The sequence below is a fragment of the Pleurodeles waltl genome, chromosome 4_1 (assembly GCF_031143425.1).
Source record: "Pleurodeles waltl isolate 20211129_DDA chromosome 4_1, aPleWal1.hap1.20221129, whole genome shotgun sequence".
NCBI lineage: Eukaryota > Metazoa > Chordata > Amphibia > Caudata > Salamandridae > Pleurodeles > Pleurodeles waltl.
The window spans coordinates 746,827,971-746,846,017 of NC_090442.1; the positions used below are offsets into that span (position 1 = coordinate 746,827,971).

Here is an 18,047-nt window from a genome sequence, read left to right on the forward strand (position 1 = left end):
ATTATTCACTGTATGCAGGTGGTAGCCTCTTTCTCCATCGTGTGTCTATGCGCCCTTCAGCAGAGATGTTTTCAGGTGGGGGCAAAGTGGGCAATTACCCAGGGCCCCAATTACCAAGAGACCCACTGGTAAAGTGATTTTTTTCCCCACTTTCATCTATCGGAACCTGTCTCTATCAATCACTACCTCTGACTTTCACCAAACAGTGTCATTTTTAGGTTGAGCTGGGCAGCGCACAGCGCTATCTGCAAGACATGTTGTATTCAAAAGGAGCTTTTAACCACGCCACTCTTGCCATTTGTTCTTTGTTGTGCTCGTCTTAAATGGTTCCTTTTTGATGGTCTCTTTTTCAAAATAACCCTCCCTTTGTGTTCCTAGTTCCCTTCCAGGGGATTTCCAAAGAGAACATTTTTGTTGGCCATCACACTACATCACGCTTCCTCCTTTTACAGTGTGTGATGGCCCCTCCTCCCGTCAGGCACTTTGGCCCATATTTATACTTTTTGTTTAAAAGTATAAATATGGGCCATGGTTGTACCGTCTTCAAGTTATGACCCCTTGAGCTATTTATTGTACATCTTGAACGGTGCAGCTGTTCACAGTGATTTTCGTAGTTTCTAAAATCTGTATTCTTAAGAATTGACTGCTCTATGGTCTGTACACTGTTAATCTTTTGACATTAATCAACAAAAATAAATATGAGCTGCTCCTATTGAAGCACAGCGTCAGGCTACTGCTGATGTATTTTTTTTATGGCAGTTGAACTGAGAAGCATTTTGCATAAAACAGCTATGCAGGGTAGACCAAACCATTGGGTGTGCAATTATTTCTCTCCTAGATCTGTGTGTCTCGCATTAATGACATCATGGCGCAAGGGGTGCCTACCGACAGACTGAGGTCCCAAAAACAGTAGACCGACAGGAGAGACAAATCTCACTGTAGAAAAGCGGTTGCCATTTCTAACAAGTATCATTATTGTTAATTCTTATGCAAGGGCACCAAAAACATTGCTTTCGAAGAAACATGCATTAGGAAGAGAACAATATTGCACGTGATACTTCTACATATCTACATTTAAGACTCATCCAATTCTAGTTCAATTTTTTTAAAAATTCGTCTTCATATCTGTTTCATATACTGAGTTCTTACCAAAATGATTTATTTAACAAATGCAAAAATACATGTAAATTGCAACAGAGTAAGAAATTATTTGTGATTGTTTTGGTTCATTTAAACAATTTTCATTACACAGAGTGTGTCGTTGGAGCAGCTTATAAATTAAGATAAATTCAGGCATCCCATCATTTACAAGTACCTAGTACTCTCTTGCAGAACAGCTCGCACTTTGCAAAATATCAAGAGGGATGATTAAAGTCAATGCTCCCTCCATCCAACATGCCCATTTAACCTCCTGTCAAAGTGCACATTCTTGGACGAAACAAACGAAATAGAAAATCGGAAGAACCACCTCGTTTTTGAAGCACAACACATCTGTCAGACTTGGGATGGTGAGATTTGCATTACCCTCCTCTGGGGCATTTTTAATACATGTACAGACACTTTTAACCCCTTTACCTCACTTTTGCGGTGCTTCATTTGTAAATAATCATGTGCAGGTGCCTAAATCTTTCCTTTACAATGTGCATCTGTTGCAGTTGAAAGTGGATACTGAGGCACCATTATTCTAAAGCCATCTCAGGCATTTTTAATATATGTACGGCCACTTTTAACCCCTTTAGCGCAGTGCTTAGTTTGTAAATAATCCCATACCGGGGCCTAAAGCTTTTCTTTACAATGCACGGCTGTTGCAGTTCAATGTGAATACTGAGGCACCATTATTCTAAAGCCATCTTGGGAATTTTTACTATATGTACAGCCCACTTTTAACCCCATTAGCTCACTCTTGCAGTGCTTAATTTGTAAATAATCGTGTACAGGTGCTTAAAGCTTTTTTTTCAATGAACACCTGATGCAGTTCAATGTGAATACTGAGGCAGTGTTATTCTTAAGCCATCTCGGGCATTTTAAATAAATGTACAGCCACTTCTGACCTCTTTGGGGCAGTGCTTAGTTTGTAAATAATCACGTGCCAGTGCCTAAAGCTTTACTTTACAATGCACAGCTGTTGCAGTTCAATGTGAATACTAAGGCACCATTATTGTAAAGTCATCTCTGGCATTTTTATTACATGCACAGCCACTTTTAACCCCTTTAGTTCGCAGTGCTTAATTTGTAAATAATCACATTCCAGTGCCTAAAGCTTTCATTTGCAATGGGCAGCTGTTGCAGTTCAATGTGAATGCTAAGGCACCATCATGCTAAATCCATCTCAGGCATTTTTAATATATGTACAGCCACTTTTAACCCATTTAGCTCACTCTGTGCTTAATCTGTAAATAATCACATGAGGGTGCCTAACGTTTTCCTTTCCAACGCACGTCTGTTACAGTCCAGTGTAAATACTGAGGCACCATTATTCTAAAGCCATCTCGGGCATTTTTAATATATGTACAGCTACTTTTAACCCCTTTAGCTCACTCTGTGCTTAATTTGTAAATATTCACATGAGGGTGCCTAAAGCTTTCCTTTCCAACGCGCAGCTGTTGCAGTCCAATGTGAATACTGAGGCACCATTATTCTAAAACCATCTCTGGCTTTTTTTAATATATGTACAGCCACTTTTAAGCCCTTTAGCTCACTCTTGCAGTGCTTAATTTGTAAATAATAATGTGCCAGTGCCTGACGCTTTCCTTTGGAATGCCCCGCTGTTGCAGTTCAATGTGAATACTGAGGCACCATTATTCTTAAGTCATCTCTGGCATTTTTAATACATGTACAGCCACTTTTAACCCCTTTAGCTCGCAGTGCTTAATTTGAAATTACAGTCTAAAGCCAAAAGTTTATTTCGGAAAACGGTTTTTATTGGATTTATATGATAATTGTATGTCTTTATTAATCTCTCCTTATTGCAATTATGACCATAATTCAGGCCGCTTTAACATCCTTACTACACTATGGCTGTTTGAACACTTCTTGTTTATTTCTCTTGTTACTCCTCCATGGCTGCCTTGTGTCTTTGTTTCGGGAACTGTGTTAGCAGGCCAGCAACTCTGATGGTGGGGTAGTGAAAGTAGTATTCTATTGGAATAAGCATGGCAGATTCAAAATAGGATGCCAAATGGCAATATTTTCATTTGTTGCTGCAGATAGAGGACGAAGGTAAATGGCAGTGTTTTAGTTATATGCAAGGCCACTGGAATTATATGTCAGGAAAAGACCAAATTATAAGGCAGGGTGGATCAATTTATTTGGCAAGAAGAGTCCAGTTATGAATTTCCAATGCCAATAGCTCTAACTCAAGCAAATGTGAGACCTATTGCTTTGAACATGCTTGTTAGGAATTTGGGGTCTCAAGAACGGCTTTCAGATGTTTTTGTCTGAAAGTTAAAGTATAATTCAATCGTTTAATTGTGTAGCATAATTCAGTATTCCCTGGGATCATGTAGGCTGGTATTAAAATTCTAAATTGTTCCGAACAGGGTCCCCAAATCCCTTAGATGACATTGCACTTCAGCACATCCTGAGGAGGTGCCTCTTTAGTACCCCTGCTCAGTAGTCACTTAGAAAGCTTCCAATCTTTTCATCAGTTCACTCCTGGCACTGACATGATAAATAACCTACCTTCAAGGAGCTGGATTCTGTCAGAGAGGCGGGATGAACTGCAGGGAAGCTGTGGGCAGCTGGAACATAGGGGGCAAGGAACCAGTCTCCCTTGCAACCTGGAGCAGGATTAGCAGGATGTAGTAGGAGGAGAAATAAAAGAGGGAAGAGTGGAAAACATGTAAACAAACATATGTGTGAAAGAATAAAATTAGCCAGAAGATAAGGACAATCATTCTTTGCATTTGTGACAATAAAAAAGAGATAAACTTCTGTTTAGAAGTTCACAGGTATCTCTACAGGCAGAATGGAAATTGTGAGGTCTGCAGAATGGCTAGTGCTTTTGAAAGTACTGCAAGGCTGGTTTGGAGTCAGTCACATATCTGGAATTCAAACTAAGTTTTAATACAGATTTTTTTTAAACATGCAATCTTACAACATTGTCTCATAATGCTTCTTTCTGTGATGTCATCGGGGTGCATGTTACATGCTGTGCGCCAGTCAGGGCAGCACAGTTATGCCTCGTTCACGTTACACGAGCAGTCATGAATTTCCAAAGGTGCAATGGGTCTTTACAAATTTTGAATCATTGGCTTATCTCGCAACTTTACATGAATGAATGGATATGATTGATTATAACCCCCAGATCCCTCTGGTCCTCATCCCTTTCATCACTAATTGGAGATAACCATCTCCACGACAGAAAAAAGAACATGAGGAATGCTGAGCTATCCCCTCCCCACCGCCTCCCTTTGGTAGTACATTAGCTGTACTTACCCAGCATTCCACCTGTTCTTTTTTCTGTCTCTCGACGGAGTGTGGACGTGAGGATGTCGTCTCTGCTGGGCTTGAGTGACTGTTGTTCCTGGTGCGCTGCCTCCAGTCTGCTGAGCTTACTGGGGCAGCGCCGCTGTTAGACTCTCGGGGGCCCTTTTCTTCCCATTGTGTTTTCTCTGCTTTTGGCACATTTTCTCCTTGCCCTTGTGGGCTCTTCAGTTGTCCCGTCCCCGGGCGGGGCTTCCTTCCTCCACCCCCGTGGGTTGCGAGGGTTGGCCCGTGGCAGGCACGCCGCTCCCCCACCTCACGTCTGATGCGGAATGCTTGGGCCTTTGTATTTTTGTTCTGTATAGATCCGGCGCTTTTGCGGCTCTTGATGTGTCTCTTTGGGTCTCTTGCAGGGGGTTGGCTTCTGGCCCAGCCTTTGTCCCCTTGCGGTTGCCTCTTCCTTGGCCTGGATGGGCTTCTTCAGGGTTTTTCCTGTCCCACCCGCTGGTCTTGTCGGTTGGGCCTTCTCTTGGATGCCGTTAGTGCCACTGCTCATGCTTTCGGGCTGGTTTTGTCCTACTCTGGTGGGCTCCCTAGGGTGGTGCAGCCTTGGTGGTACGCTCTGTCTCCTGGGTGTTGATGTTTTCCTTGGTCCTTCGGGAGCTGGTCTCTCTCCAGTTCTTTCCTCTCTTTGTGGGGGCGGGGGCTGGAGTTGCTGTTGTTTTCTGCCTCCAGGGTCTGCTTCGCCTCTTGTGCTGGTTGTCCATGGGGGTTCCTGGAAGGTGGGGGCCCTGTTGGTCCCCTGGTGTCAGTGGTGCTTCTTGCCTCCAGTGGCATTTTGGCCCTGTTTCTGCTTTGCCTTCAGGTCGGGCTCCGGTTGGGGCTTGCTTGTTCCTGGTTCCCTTCTATTGTTGGGGTTTCGCGTTCCATAGATGGTTGCCTGTGGTGTGGCCTGGGATGCTTCCCTTTCCTTCCCTCTCTGGTTCTGAGGCAGCTATCTTTCTGGTCTTTACCTGGCATGAGCTGCACTGTGGGGAGCTTCCCTGGTTTCTGGCGATGCCTGTGCGCTGTTTGGGTCTGCGGGCTGTCGGTTTCAGCTCCTGTGTGTCTCTGGCAGTGGCTGCTGTGCCACCTTTCTCCTTTTTGGTGTTCCCTTGGTTGGCCCTTTGATTGGTTGGGCTTCACAAGGTCCTGCATGACTGTTGAGCTGAGGTGCCCTTCTTGACTTTTTCAACCTGGGCATGGTTTTGGTATTTCTGCTGTTCCTTGTTCCTGTGGTTTCTTTTTAGATTCCTTTGGGGGCCTGGCACTGTTTCCTTACCTTGGATTCTCATGTTCTGGGGGTCTCAGGTTGGCCTCTTCTTTCCGGGCTGTGCCTGAGTCTTTTGTGGTTGTGGTTGGCCCTTGCCCCTGAGGGGTTTCCTTCATGGGTGTTCCTTTTTGGGATGGTCTTTTGGGTTGTCTGTTTCCTAACTTTTGTTGTTTCTTCTTCTGGGATTTGTGTTGTCTGTTCCCTTCCTTGGGCCTTGCTGCATGGCTGGCGGGGCTTCCTCTGCTCCTGTTGTCTGGTGCTGTTTGCTTCCTTTCTGGTTTGCGCTCTGCCTTGGATTTGACTGGGTCTTCGCTGTTGGATCTGTTTGTGTTTTTGTCTCTCCCTCTTTCCTTGTTTGGGGTGCTGGGTTGTTTTTTGGTATTAGTGATGAATAGGACGAGGACTAGAGGGACCTGGGGGTAATGTTCTATAACTTACCGGTAATCTTTATTACTCCTGGTCCTGTTGTCTTCGTCCCATTCATCACGTCTCTTCCGCTCTCCCGCCCTCCTGTGCCTCTAGCCTTCTGTTGGGGCTTGGTAGTGCAGGCAGAATGCTGGGTAAGTATAGCTTATGTACAACCAAAGGGAGGGGGCAGGGAGGGGATATCCCATCATTCCTCTTGTTCTTTTTTCTGTCGTGGAGATGGTTATATTCAATTAGTGATGAATGGGACGAGGACAACAGGACCAGGAGTAATGAAGATTACCAAGAAGTAATATAACATTCTGTTGTAAACGTATTGAAAGTGTAAAACTGATGAGACGTTTGAGGTGGGGGGTTTTGGCCAGCAGCACGCTACTCCGGGAATCCCAGATTCAGTGTTTAGCTAATTGTTTTAATTTGGTAGCGCTTTCATGAGTTGTTGAAGTTAATAGTTTTTAGTTATATTCACTTGCGATGAACCACCATGTGCATTAGTGGAAGTGTTTGCCGGTTTAGATCGGTTAAGTAGGAGAAGCAGACTAAACACTGGCTTATGGCTGTGGGAACCCCCACCAAGCGCAACACTGCACTGCCTAATGACACACAGTTCAGTAGGCTGCTCTGCAAGGACAACTGGGGGTACCATGCGACGAAGTAAGGACTCGGAGGGCACAGTGTTAACAAACCGACCTAACGGATAAGCACGGGACAGATGCGAAAAGACACAGAAAGCAAATGTCACTCAACTCAAGATTCAAGCTCCTGCAGTTCAACTACTTGCATCAATCCTGACTTTCCCTCAAGTGCATCGGTTGCATGTTACTGGGCACACCGCCCTCAGTGTTGCATGCTCAAGGCGTCCTTCTATCTTATGGTGTGTGAGTGCCGAGCATACAAAGAGCCTGGACTGATGTACTAACCCAGGTGCGGACTTAGTGGGAAGGGAACTGACTCCCAAACCTGGATCTTGTCTACTGGAATGGATGACTAGAAATAAAAAGAACAAACTTGAGTATCACCTAAATGATTAAGCACTGGCGCTCTACAAATGCTGTATCACAATGGCATGGAAGCCCCAGAATCTCCCCAAACTTCACTCTGGCTCATTCTTCTACAGAAATGGGCCATAAGGAAGAGACAGCAATACACTCAGCATGCTGGCGATCCAGGCTAATACAGGGTCTCGCCATTTGGAATGCTTCCATCAGTAAATCGGAGGTTCGTCTGGATGACAGACTGCCCAGAGACCGCTGGATATGCCACAGGCCCCATATACAGGCAGCTTACTTGATATCTTGAGGGACTGTGTGACAGGAGGGGTTGAGAAGTGGGAAGTTAGAACTCGGTTGCAGTCTTGAAGGATTGACTCAACAATACAAGCACAGTAGGGGGATCAAACGATAATTTTACCTCCAGGGGCAGCAAGCACGAAGGCAAACATAACAGGGGTGATGACCCGCTAGGGACCTGTGAGCACTTTGACACAATGGGGTAATGGGGTCAATGGCTATTATAATTCTACAATTAATTGTTTGCTCTTGTAATCCCTCCCGCCCACAACAGACCACTGGAAAAGAAGTGTGACTGTCAGATTCCTCATTCCTACCTAACTGTGTCTACCCTATGCTGCGACCTGTGGAGGTGGGCTACAAGAGTTGTAATGCAAATCGCACAAGGTTGCAGACATGGGATGGAAGTCTGTTGGAGACACCTTACTATGAAATACAATGTAAATGCAAATAAAGAGCAATTACAAAAAAGTAGGAGAAGCAGAATGGATGATCACCTAGTGTTGTGGGAGAAGGAAAAGAGTAGTTTGAGGTGAGCAGAGGATTAGGATACAGTACACAATGCTATGTGAAAGGAGAAGAATGTAATACCAGTAGAAATGCTTTTGGTTGGGTAATAGGTAGTTGAGGGCAGAGCAAGAGGAAGAGTACATAGTGGCAGGAGAGAGATTTAATACGAGGTGGAAAGTGTTCATTTTTCCTGTAAGGACAAGGGTCCCTAGTAATTATATGCCGGAAGGAATTATGTTGTATCACAGGTGGATAGTTTGGCTGTTGAGGGCACCAAGTTTAAATAAAGGCTATCATTGGTAGATAAGGATTATGATAATACTGTGCATAGACATGTCAGAAGGAGTCAGAGTGTTGCAAAGCAAGATTATGATCTCATGTGGAAATAGGCAAACTATGGGCTCGGGGACAGGGGCACCACAGATTGACCCACGCAGGAGGCTAGAGACACCCTGCATTTTGAAGACTACTGCCCAATGCTTCTTTAGGCTACCCAAGGCTGATCACCAGAGGACAAGGGCTCCTCAGTTTGACCTGGGCCTCTATATTTGCGTGTCAGCATTGGGCTGAAAAGGGATCCCTAAGGTGTGCAGAGGTCATTAAGCACCTACCTCTATGGTGGACCTCCATCTTGAGTTTTTTTTCACGTCTCAACTTGGCTCTTCTGTTAGAAAACCAGACCTGGGAAAGTGTGAAAGAATCCAATGTTATCAGATGACCATGAAAGTTGTGATAGAGATACCCCAAATGACAACTTCTACTGACCAAATGAAAGTAAAGGGTTAGTATGTAATCCCAAGAAACTAGTAATATTCATGTGTAATTTATTTTCATGTTTTCCATCTTCCCTACAATCACTACTGCTCACTAAACTATGGGTTCATAACTGTGAAGATAAATGGATAAGTTTGACATAACTGAACTAAAAAATAGGGTTATTACAAACATTGGCAAGATTGATAAATGCAATACATAAATTAATTATCTACTTTGAATGCAATGAAATATTTTTTTTAGTGGACTGAAAAGAATAAAGTGCAAAAGAGTCATGCAAAATACGTTTTATTCACTACAATAGAGATAGTGTAGTCTAACTAAATAAAATTATTTGGCACAATATAAACGTGAATATAAGGCTTGCATATCATCCAGTATTAAATATCTGATCTTTTCTTTAAGTATGTAATGCCCTCTTAGCCCTTCCTCTGTTCCCCTACATGAGCAGGACCCCGGGTGGGGAGAACATGTGGTGCTAACTGACTACCACTGAAGGCTTTATTTAGAGGTGGGAGGAGTTTGGGCACCCCGTACTATTCATAAAGGTAAATTCACACATGTAGTTTACACATATGTAAATTTACTCTTCCACTTAGTGCAGCCGTATAAGTCTCCGCCCCATGAGGGGGTGGCGACATGGAAGACAGAATTTACTACTGTAAAATTACTACTGCTAACTTTTTACTGGTAGGGGGAGATTTTCTCCCCCTTCTTTACTCCAAGGCTGGGGTCGAGTACATTGACAAACGTTTTAGGACCTATTTGGCTGTAGTAACTTCAGAAGTTTAGTTTATGAATAGCAAGGGGCTTAGTCTTTTGTCGGTGAATGTGTGTATTTCTATGTCCGTCCCTAAACCCTTCCTTATCCCTTTCTAATCCCCACCCTTTTAGGAGTAAGTTATTCCAATTGTCCAGCACGCCCCTTGATCCCATCCCACATTTACTACCAAAATGTTCACCTATGTGGGGAGAGATATCCACACAGAAAATTAGGTTGATGTCTCCACAAGTGGTTAGTGAACAGCATATTGTAGTATGCGAGCAGTACTACTGTAGTACTACTTCTACTTTATGTACTACAAAATGCAGTTTGTGAATCGGTCTCCATGAGTGCATTTATTTTGATGGTACTCTAACTACAATGGGCAGGACATAACCAATTTGTGGCAGAGGTCTCACTCTGTCAAACTCTAAATAAGGCCCTTAAGATGTAGTAAATGTGAAAACCTTGGCTGTGGTCCTGCTTATTAAGCATCCAAATCTGCTAACAGGAACTATTATCTCTCATTTCCGGCTGCAGCTCATGCCACAGCATGCAAGAGACAGGTGAACTGGAGGTGGAGGAAGAGGAAATGGAGAACAAGGAAGAGGAGAAGTCTAAAAACAGACGTGTGACAATGGAGATTTACCTAAAAGGGTTACTTGGAAACTGGCATAGCCCTATCAGATTACATATTTGTGAGAGCCAATTGAGATTTAAATAATATGGCTGTAAGGCGATAAAGGTGTAACAGTGGGTGCTTTACATACATGCTCAATCTGAAGTTCAAATTAGCGTGGTAATATGTGTCATATATGCTTTAAATACTACAGAGAATAAGGATGCTGGCACATAAGCGTGTACATCACATATGTGGGCATCATGGCAGTATCTGCAACCTAAAGTGTAATATACAGTTTTGGATCTCATTCTGTAAGATCAGTAACCTGAGGATAATAACTAATCAGATCCTGGCATATTTAAACAACCCTCATGGGTGGCTAACACATTGATCATCTTATTATAAGCAGCACCTTGTAATATTTTAACACAACACTATATTACAATTGTAGGCTTCATGGGACAGTTGTGTAGCTCTCCTGTATATGTAGATATGCATTGACATATGATGGCACCAGTATGGCATGTAAAAGAATCAACTGTAATGGTATGTTATTGTCTGTATCTTAAATGTTAGCTGGCAATTAACGGGAAAAGTGATGGGCCTTATGTCCTGGCATACTTTAGCAGCCAGGTGCTGCTTCTAGTGGGATACGGATACATTTGCCTCCAATGGACCCAGTGTTTTGCATCAGCCACCCAATGTTCTCAGGGTACATGCATAATTTCTTGTTATAGATGAAAAAGATATCCTGGATACAATAATAGGCGCTGAAATAGTTGGAACAGTTCAAAGCCTTCTTTCAGACCTTTGTGAAAAAACTGTGCCTGTTTAGCAAATATAGGGGGTCATTCTGACCCTGGCGGTCTTGCCACGAATGACGGAAGCACCGCCAACAGGCTGGCGGTGCTTCCAAGCCCATTCTGACCACGGCGGTAAAGCCGCGGTCAGAAAACCGGGGCCGGCGGTTTCCCGCCGTTTTTGCCCCGGCTGGGCGAATCCGCCAGGGCAGCGCTGCAAGCAGCGCTGCCCTGGGGATTCTGACCCCCTTACCGCCAGCCTGTTTCTGGCGGTTTTCACCGCCAGGAAGAGGCTGGCGGTAAGGGGTGTCCTGGGGCCCCTTGGGGCCCCTGCACTGCCCATGCCACTGGCATGGGCAGTGCAGGGGCCCCCTAACAGGGCCCCATGAAGCTTTTCACTGTCTGCCTAACAGACAGTGAAAAGCGCAACGGGTGCAACTGCACCCGTCGCACCGCCGCAACACCGCCGGCTCCATTCAGAGCCGGCTCCTGTGTTGCGACCCTCATTCCCGCTGGGCCAGCGGGCGCTAACTTGGTTAGCGCCCGCCGGCCCAGCGGGAATGTTGGAATGAGGGCAGCGCTATTTTGGCCGCGTGGCGGCCAAATGTCGGTTTCCGCCAGAGTCAGAATCACCCCCATAGTCATAAAACAACCGTAAAATTCACTTTCCGCCTCTAATGTTGCAACCCCTTTTTTTTAGAGGTGTAGGGAATTCCCATAAACTGTCATGGACTAGATCAGTCCCGCTTATTTTGCCTACTCGGTACGATATGTGACTGACTGGCTATCAGTGCAGCCTGAGTCCATTCTTTCCTATTTTCTTGTGACTCCGGTACCCTAACATTTGGAAAGTTTCTGTTCTTCATATGGCAGCGACAGAGATTCTCCTGTTAGTGCTATGCCAAAAAAGCCCTATGACATAGCATCCATAATATGTTTCAACCAAAGAATTACTGAGAAATGTGCACTTGTCTGGTTAGTAGTTGTGACGTGATCATGGGCAGACTTTTGTACTATGAGACATAACTACTACAGCACTTTAACAAAACTCTAAATATACAAATACTCACTCGGATCGTTGCCTCAGGAAGATCTGTGGCAGTAGCAAGCTTCTCTCGATTGAGCATATCAGGGTATTGCACCCGGGAAAACTCTGAAAGCAAGTTTGAGAATATTTGGGTTACTTAGGAAAAAGAGGTTGAAAAAGGGCAACCATCAACAAATGAAAAACAACATGTAATGTGTACTTTTCTCAGTGCGCAAAGAATCCCAAGAGGAAATCTATGTTGGGGAAACTACAAATCTACTGCAAACTAAACTACATTTGAAGTTCAAATGACACATCACGTCTAACCAATAAACTGTGAACCTAGTTATACAGCATTCCCTGCGTTGGAACCTCTAGCAGTAGACCCTCGTGTTTCTTGGAAAATTTACATTTGATTCTGCAAGTACAGGGAATGGTTTTGTATATAATACTCAGACCCACAGCATTAAGATGGTATAGCAGATTAGGGAAGGATTAAATAATTGAAGGAACAGACCAACCTGTCATGATCACCGGATTACTGATCACATTCTCGATCTATGAAACACGTCGAAGAAATTCTGTTTGTATGTGCCTTAGGCGAGAAAGCCTTTGATAAAAATAAAACCCTTCCAAAATATGGCGGAAATTGTTTGCCCCACATATGGGGCAGTTCGGCTCAAATGTTAAAATCACCCACGTTCATGGTTAAAGACGAAATGAAGAGGCCGAATGATGTTTAATTCTATTTTATTTAGTGAAGAACATCAGGAAAGCAACCCTAACACCTGAAAAGCACCGAAGGGAGGGTCCAACTGACATTGAAACGCCCTCTACAGAAACCCTGAACTGAAAGATTCCAACACTGATTCCCCAAACATGTTACCCTGCATAATATAACATTCACGGAAAAAAAACAAAGGTTAAAGTGACGTTGTAGTTAGGGGTTGAAATTAGTTAAAAACGAACGTTTAAAAACAAAAATAACACTGAAGTTCGCCAGTTACAGTTCAGAGAATGATGTCATTCGAAATGGGAACAGTGATGTTAATCATCAATGATGTCATTTAACATATCATGACTGATGTAATATGTGAGGTCGTAAGCAATGCTTGGCAGAGGCACAATTTATAGTTAGTTCAGTGAACTGTAACAGGTGAATTTCAATGTTTTTGTTCTTCAAACATGACTGCTTAAGTCAATTCAACACCTAGAAATAACATCAATTTAACCTTTGCTTTTGTCTGCAAAATTATGGGGGTTTTTAAATAAAAGAGACGATCATATTATCATACCTAACTATAAGATCTCTTTAACTTTTGGGCTTCTCATTGAAACTCTGTAACACCTACAGTAACCTTTCCTTCCATAAGCTTTCTCTGATTCATCTCCACTACCTTACCACAAGAAAACCACATGGAAGTTAACATCATTTCTGTCTCGCTGCCCTTTACAGAGACAAATGACAACACCCTTGGTACTAAATCCGGAATGGCACAATATGTCCATAATGTCTCCGGCAAAGCAGGTTTTGTTCAAACATCGCTCATCATTGCAAGCTGTAAGTACTCTGTCACTATTCTGTTCATGCATCCAACAAGTCTGTTTGCTCTTGAATGATGTATAAGGAATTTGGCAACTCTTCCTGAACAGCTAACAGTAGAAGACATGAAAGGGGCTCTCCACTCCTATTTGCAATTCAGAAAGAATGGATCAATGGTTTGTGACTGCAGTTGTCGATACAAACTAGTGATCAGTGACCAACACCCGAGTTGGGATCATAACTAGATCACAAAGGGAGATCCCTTCCCATGGGTAGCTTCCCTTTTGGGAATGTTGTAGGTGATCAGCTCTCCTTCGATGTTTTCTTAAATCAGCAACCTTTTTTAAACTGCGCCTGTTCCTTTAATTGACATGGGCAGCTTTTAGAAAAACGTTTCCTGTTTGGGAAAGCAAATACAGGGATGGAGGTCTGCTGTCCTTGGCAAGCCTCCATCCCTGCATTTACATCCATTCACAGGGGCTGCAGCTTGGGACCTAGCTAAATATTATTCATTGGGATCCGAGTGTTTTTTTTTTTACTATACTTTTTTTCCAATACAGCTTTTATATCGTGGCAAAAAATATGCTACAGTAACCCTTCCTAGGTTAGTCAATAAGTTAGATTTTGCAAACACAGCATTCAGCATATCAATGTGACACTTATACGTGACATTGGGTTCTCCACCAGGGTGTCCATTAATAAAGGTTACTAGATCATGCAAACAGTTGTAAGTCCCTTAGTCTCAAAGGTTCAAAATGTTAATACATTTATTTTTGACATACTATTCAATAGCGACAACCATACTGTTGAGAGTTTTTTGTCGGTGTGGTATAGATCATGTAGGTCATGGGTTAGTTTCTCAAGGGCCTCTATTTGCCAAGGTTTTCTGAACCACTGGGCGAGGTTTGGTGGTGTCTCTTTTTCCAGAGAAGAGCTTTCAAGTTTCTGGATGCCACTGACATATGCCATAGTACTCTTTTTTCGTGATTGTTGGTGAGATCAAAGTTTTCACTATGCAAGCCTACTACAGTTAACCCTGGGTCTGAAGGAATTTTGTAGGCCAGTACTTATTTTATGTGGCCTAGTACTTTTTTCAAGAAGCTGAGGATAACTAGACAGCCCCTCCAAATGTGCATTGTGATCCCCTTTTCACTCATGCATCAAAAAACCTCAGACAAAGCCTGTAGTATTTGGTGTTTAATCTCTTGTGTTACTTACCATTGGTATAATACTTTAGAAGCAGACTGTGCAGAATACTCTTGTATATTCTGTGTACATTCAACTATGTTTCCTCCATGCCTTTTCCACCATCGCCTTACTCAGAGCATCAGAACACCTTTCTTGAGATTTCCAAGCGGAGCTAACCAGAACATCTTTTTATTATTCTATAAATGCCTTTGATCAATACTCTTACATATTTCTCCTATGAAGTCAACTCACCCAAAACTATACGTGGGGTGCGAAAGCCAGCGTCAGAGCCGAAAGTACTGAAATGTCTCATTCTCTGGAGTGTTGAACTCTTCTTTCTGGCCAAAGGGATTCATTTCTCCCTGCTTAAACATATCTGATATTACGCAACATTCTCCCTCCTTCCGGCTTTTGAATGCATCCCCTAAAGTGCTCGAGTGAATTCAAATATTTCATGAGTTGGAGTTTTAGGTGATGAAGTCATTATTCTCCCTTTCCTTGTGGTTTTGTTCCAGATATCCAATATTGCTTTGGCTGGCATGGAAACATAAGCATTTTAAGGTCCTAGAATTTCACAAACCAGGGAAGGTCCCAGAGCTGTCTGCCCACCATGTCCATAACTAAGAGCAAACATTTTGTTTCCTTTCAGTGATGCTCCACTCTCCAATAACTCTAAAATAGGTGGCTCGGTAATAAGCTGTAATGCCTGGACATCCCTGCCTTCCTCTATCTTGCATGACGTTTTTTGTTTTGGCTCTCAGTCTACTCTTCCTACCTGTCCAGATAAAGGAAATTAAGACAATTTGCAGTGCTCTAAGTTCTTTCCCAAGGATGAGGACCAGAAGGGACTAAAACATATAAAGAAGGCAAGGTAGGTTATACATTTTGAGAGCATGCATCCAGCCCAGCCATGATATAAAGAGAGAGTTGCATTTGTTTAGATTATGTATGATTTTCTTCTGCAGATCTGGCCAGTTCGCCCCTCTGTACGTCTCTACTTTGTTTGTGATGGTCAAACCCAAGTACCTGTTTGCTAGCCCATCTGAGGGTACAGGTTGTGGCTATTTGTCCCTTTTCCTCTTTTTACATGGTTAAGTATAGCATTTCAGACTTGTCTTGATTCATTTTAAATCCAGATACTTTATCAAACTTGCTTAATATGGTAACTACTACTGGTAAAGTCTGTTTGAGGTTTGAAAGGCTCCAGGTGTATTAACACATATATAAGGAATCAGAAGTACTGCAACAAAAGGACCTTAAAAATGGTCATATAAAGATAGATGCCTAAAGGACCAATAGCACATCAATCACATAAGTGCAAAATTGTGTTTTCTTTTCTGGCAAACAGAGATTGTGAAGGCTCTCAGAATGTAGCAAAGAGTTGTATCCAAAAAGGTCTTGATAAGGGTTTCAATAAGAGGAAAAGCTTTGTAATTTTGTTTTGTTGCTTTAATGGCTATTGTCTCCTAAGAGAGAATATGCCGCAAAGCAAAAAACAATTGGCTGCAAAGCAGAAGTGACGAGCAACCATTCAGGACCAAAGAGGCAAAATCAAAGGGTAAAGCCCACAAGATGCAATGTCTTTCCATCACTCAAATCCATTAGGAAGAGTTATGAACGTGGAAGATGGGAGAACTGATAAAAGGTCAGTTGCCTCTTAAGCTTCAAGGTTAACTCATTTCAGTCAGTCAAACAAAACTTTATTCAGCCAAGGCCATAAAAGCACAGCAAATATCATGCAGTACCATTTTAACATAAAAAAACAGCTATCAATAAAAATAAAAAAATCAATATACAATAAAATTATACAAATTTCCACAGGTAACAAATTTAAAATACTCATCTAAAACACCATAATACAAGCCAATATCACATAAAATGGGTAGCTAAAATTCATATCTTTTCTAAATATTAAAGGCTGATTTAATGTAATTTAAAATGGCATAACAAACGCTAGGGGTTCCTAAACAATGCAAGTATATTGACCCCTCGTTGTGACACCTCAGTCTCGTGTTAGGCAAAACAGGGACCAGGAAAAAACGTCTGGGTTCAGAGTACAGAGTGCAAGACAGCATAAAGTGACTAGTGCATTGTGTGGCAATATTGTCACACACACAGGGCAGGAGAACCTGGTGCCATGACTCTGACATGGGAAAAACAAACATATGGTGCAGCATACTCAGTCTCAAGAGAGTTAGCCAGTGGTGATGAGTAGGGTTGACAATCCAACCAAGGTACGGCTTGGTACCACATGTTGTAGAAACTGCTGCATATTTGACAACTGATTCCTTTACCAGGGCCGTTTTAATGCAATTGTCCCTACGGTACGCCAAATAGTGCTCTTTGATGCATGCCTTATACTTGGGCCCAATAATGCAGGGGTTTTAAAACAACTTGAAAAACCTAGTTTTTGAAATTAATCTTTCAAATATGAAAACCACAATATGCAGTTTGACATATCTAATGCCAGGCACTCAGTAATACATATTCTAGTTAACCTGGCTTCCAGTGTACTCCAGATTTTAACCGAAAGCAATAAGGGGGCCAAGCCATGCAGATCTTCCAAGAATGTTAACCTTAGTTCTTTATAGCACATTAGGGTGGCGGTTCATCCTGGTACTGATAGTGGCCTGCGGGTAAAACACCTTTAAGCTCTTTGAAGGATGTGAACATTATTATAACCCCACAGGCCAGTGCCATATTTTCCCACCGCTAGACACGTACTCATATACATTTTTTGGGCAAATCTAAAGATAGCCTCAATGTTCCTGTTCAGGGACTGGAGTCTGGGTGTTAGAAGTGAAGACCAACTAAGGGTTTCAGTGAAAAGAATCCCTAAGTAATTAAAACTATTCACCTTTACTCCCCCATGTTGAAGCACTTGGACTTTGTACCTGATCGCCCACATGTCATAATATATAATTTAGTATAATTAACTTTAAGATCTAAGAGGCCAATTATGAGTTTGGCGGTTGTAACGTGGCCGTCAAGCCAGTGGCCTCACCACCGTCATATTACGATGTTTCCACCAGGCTGACCAGCAGAAAATTCATATTACTACATTCCTGCCAGTCAGTCTGGCGGAACGAATGCAGCGACATTGGCCTCGGCTCGAGGCCAATGCTGTCACACACAGCACCCCCAGAATGACCACTGTCTGCCATGGCACCCAGTGCGCATTCTGAGAACCCTGACTGGGGGGGGGAGCTGCACTGCCCACAATATGGTCATGGGCTGTGCAGGAGCCTTCCTGTGCCCCTCAACTCTGCCTTTCTACCAGCCTTATCATGGCGAGGACCCTGCCAAGAAAAGGCTGGCGGAAAGGAAAGTCACGATCAGCACAGCGATGCCGAACCCGGCATTGCCCT

At 43.0% G+C, this 18,047-nt stretch overlaps 1 protein-coding gene across 1 annotated transcript in view; it reads right to left on the bottom strand.

Moving 5' to 3' along the window:
* Positions 1-18,047, bottom strand: part of PAX4 (paired box 4) — a 234,916-nt gene that overhangs the window by 19,329 nt on the left and 197,540 nt on the right. Inside the window, exons 7-9 of the mRNA XM_069227551.1 lie at positions 11,992-12,074; positions 8,574-8,643; positions 3,682-3,779 (exon numbers count right to left, since the gene is read on the bottom strand). Of these exons, the coding sequence (XP_069083652.1) occupies positions 3,682-3,779; positions 8,574-8,643; positions 11,992-12,074 (251 nt within the window). The remainder of the gene's footprint in view (positions 1-3,681; positions 3,780-8,573; positions 8,644-11,991; positions 12,075-18,047) is intronic.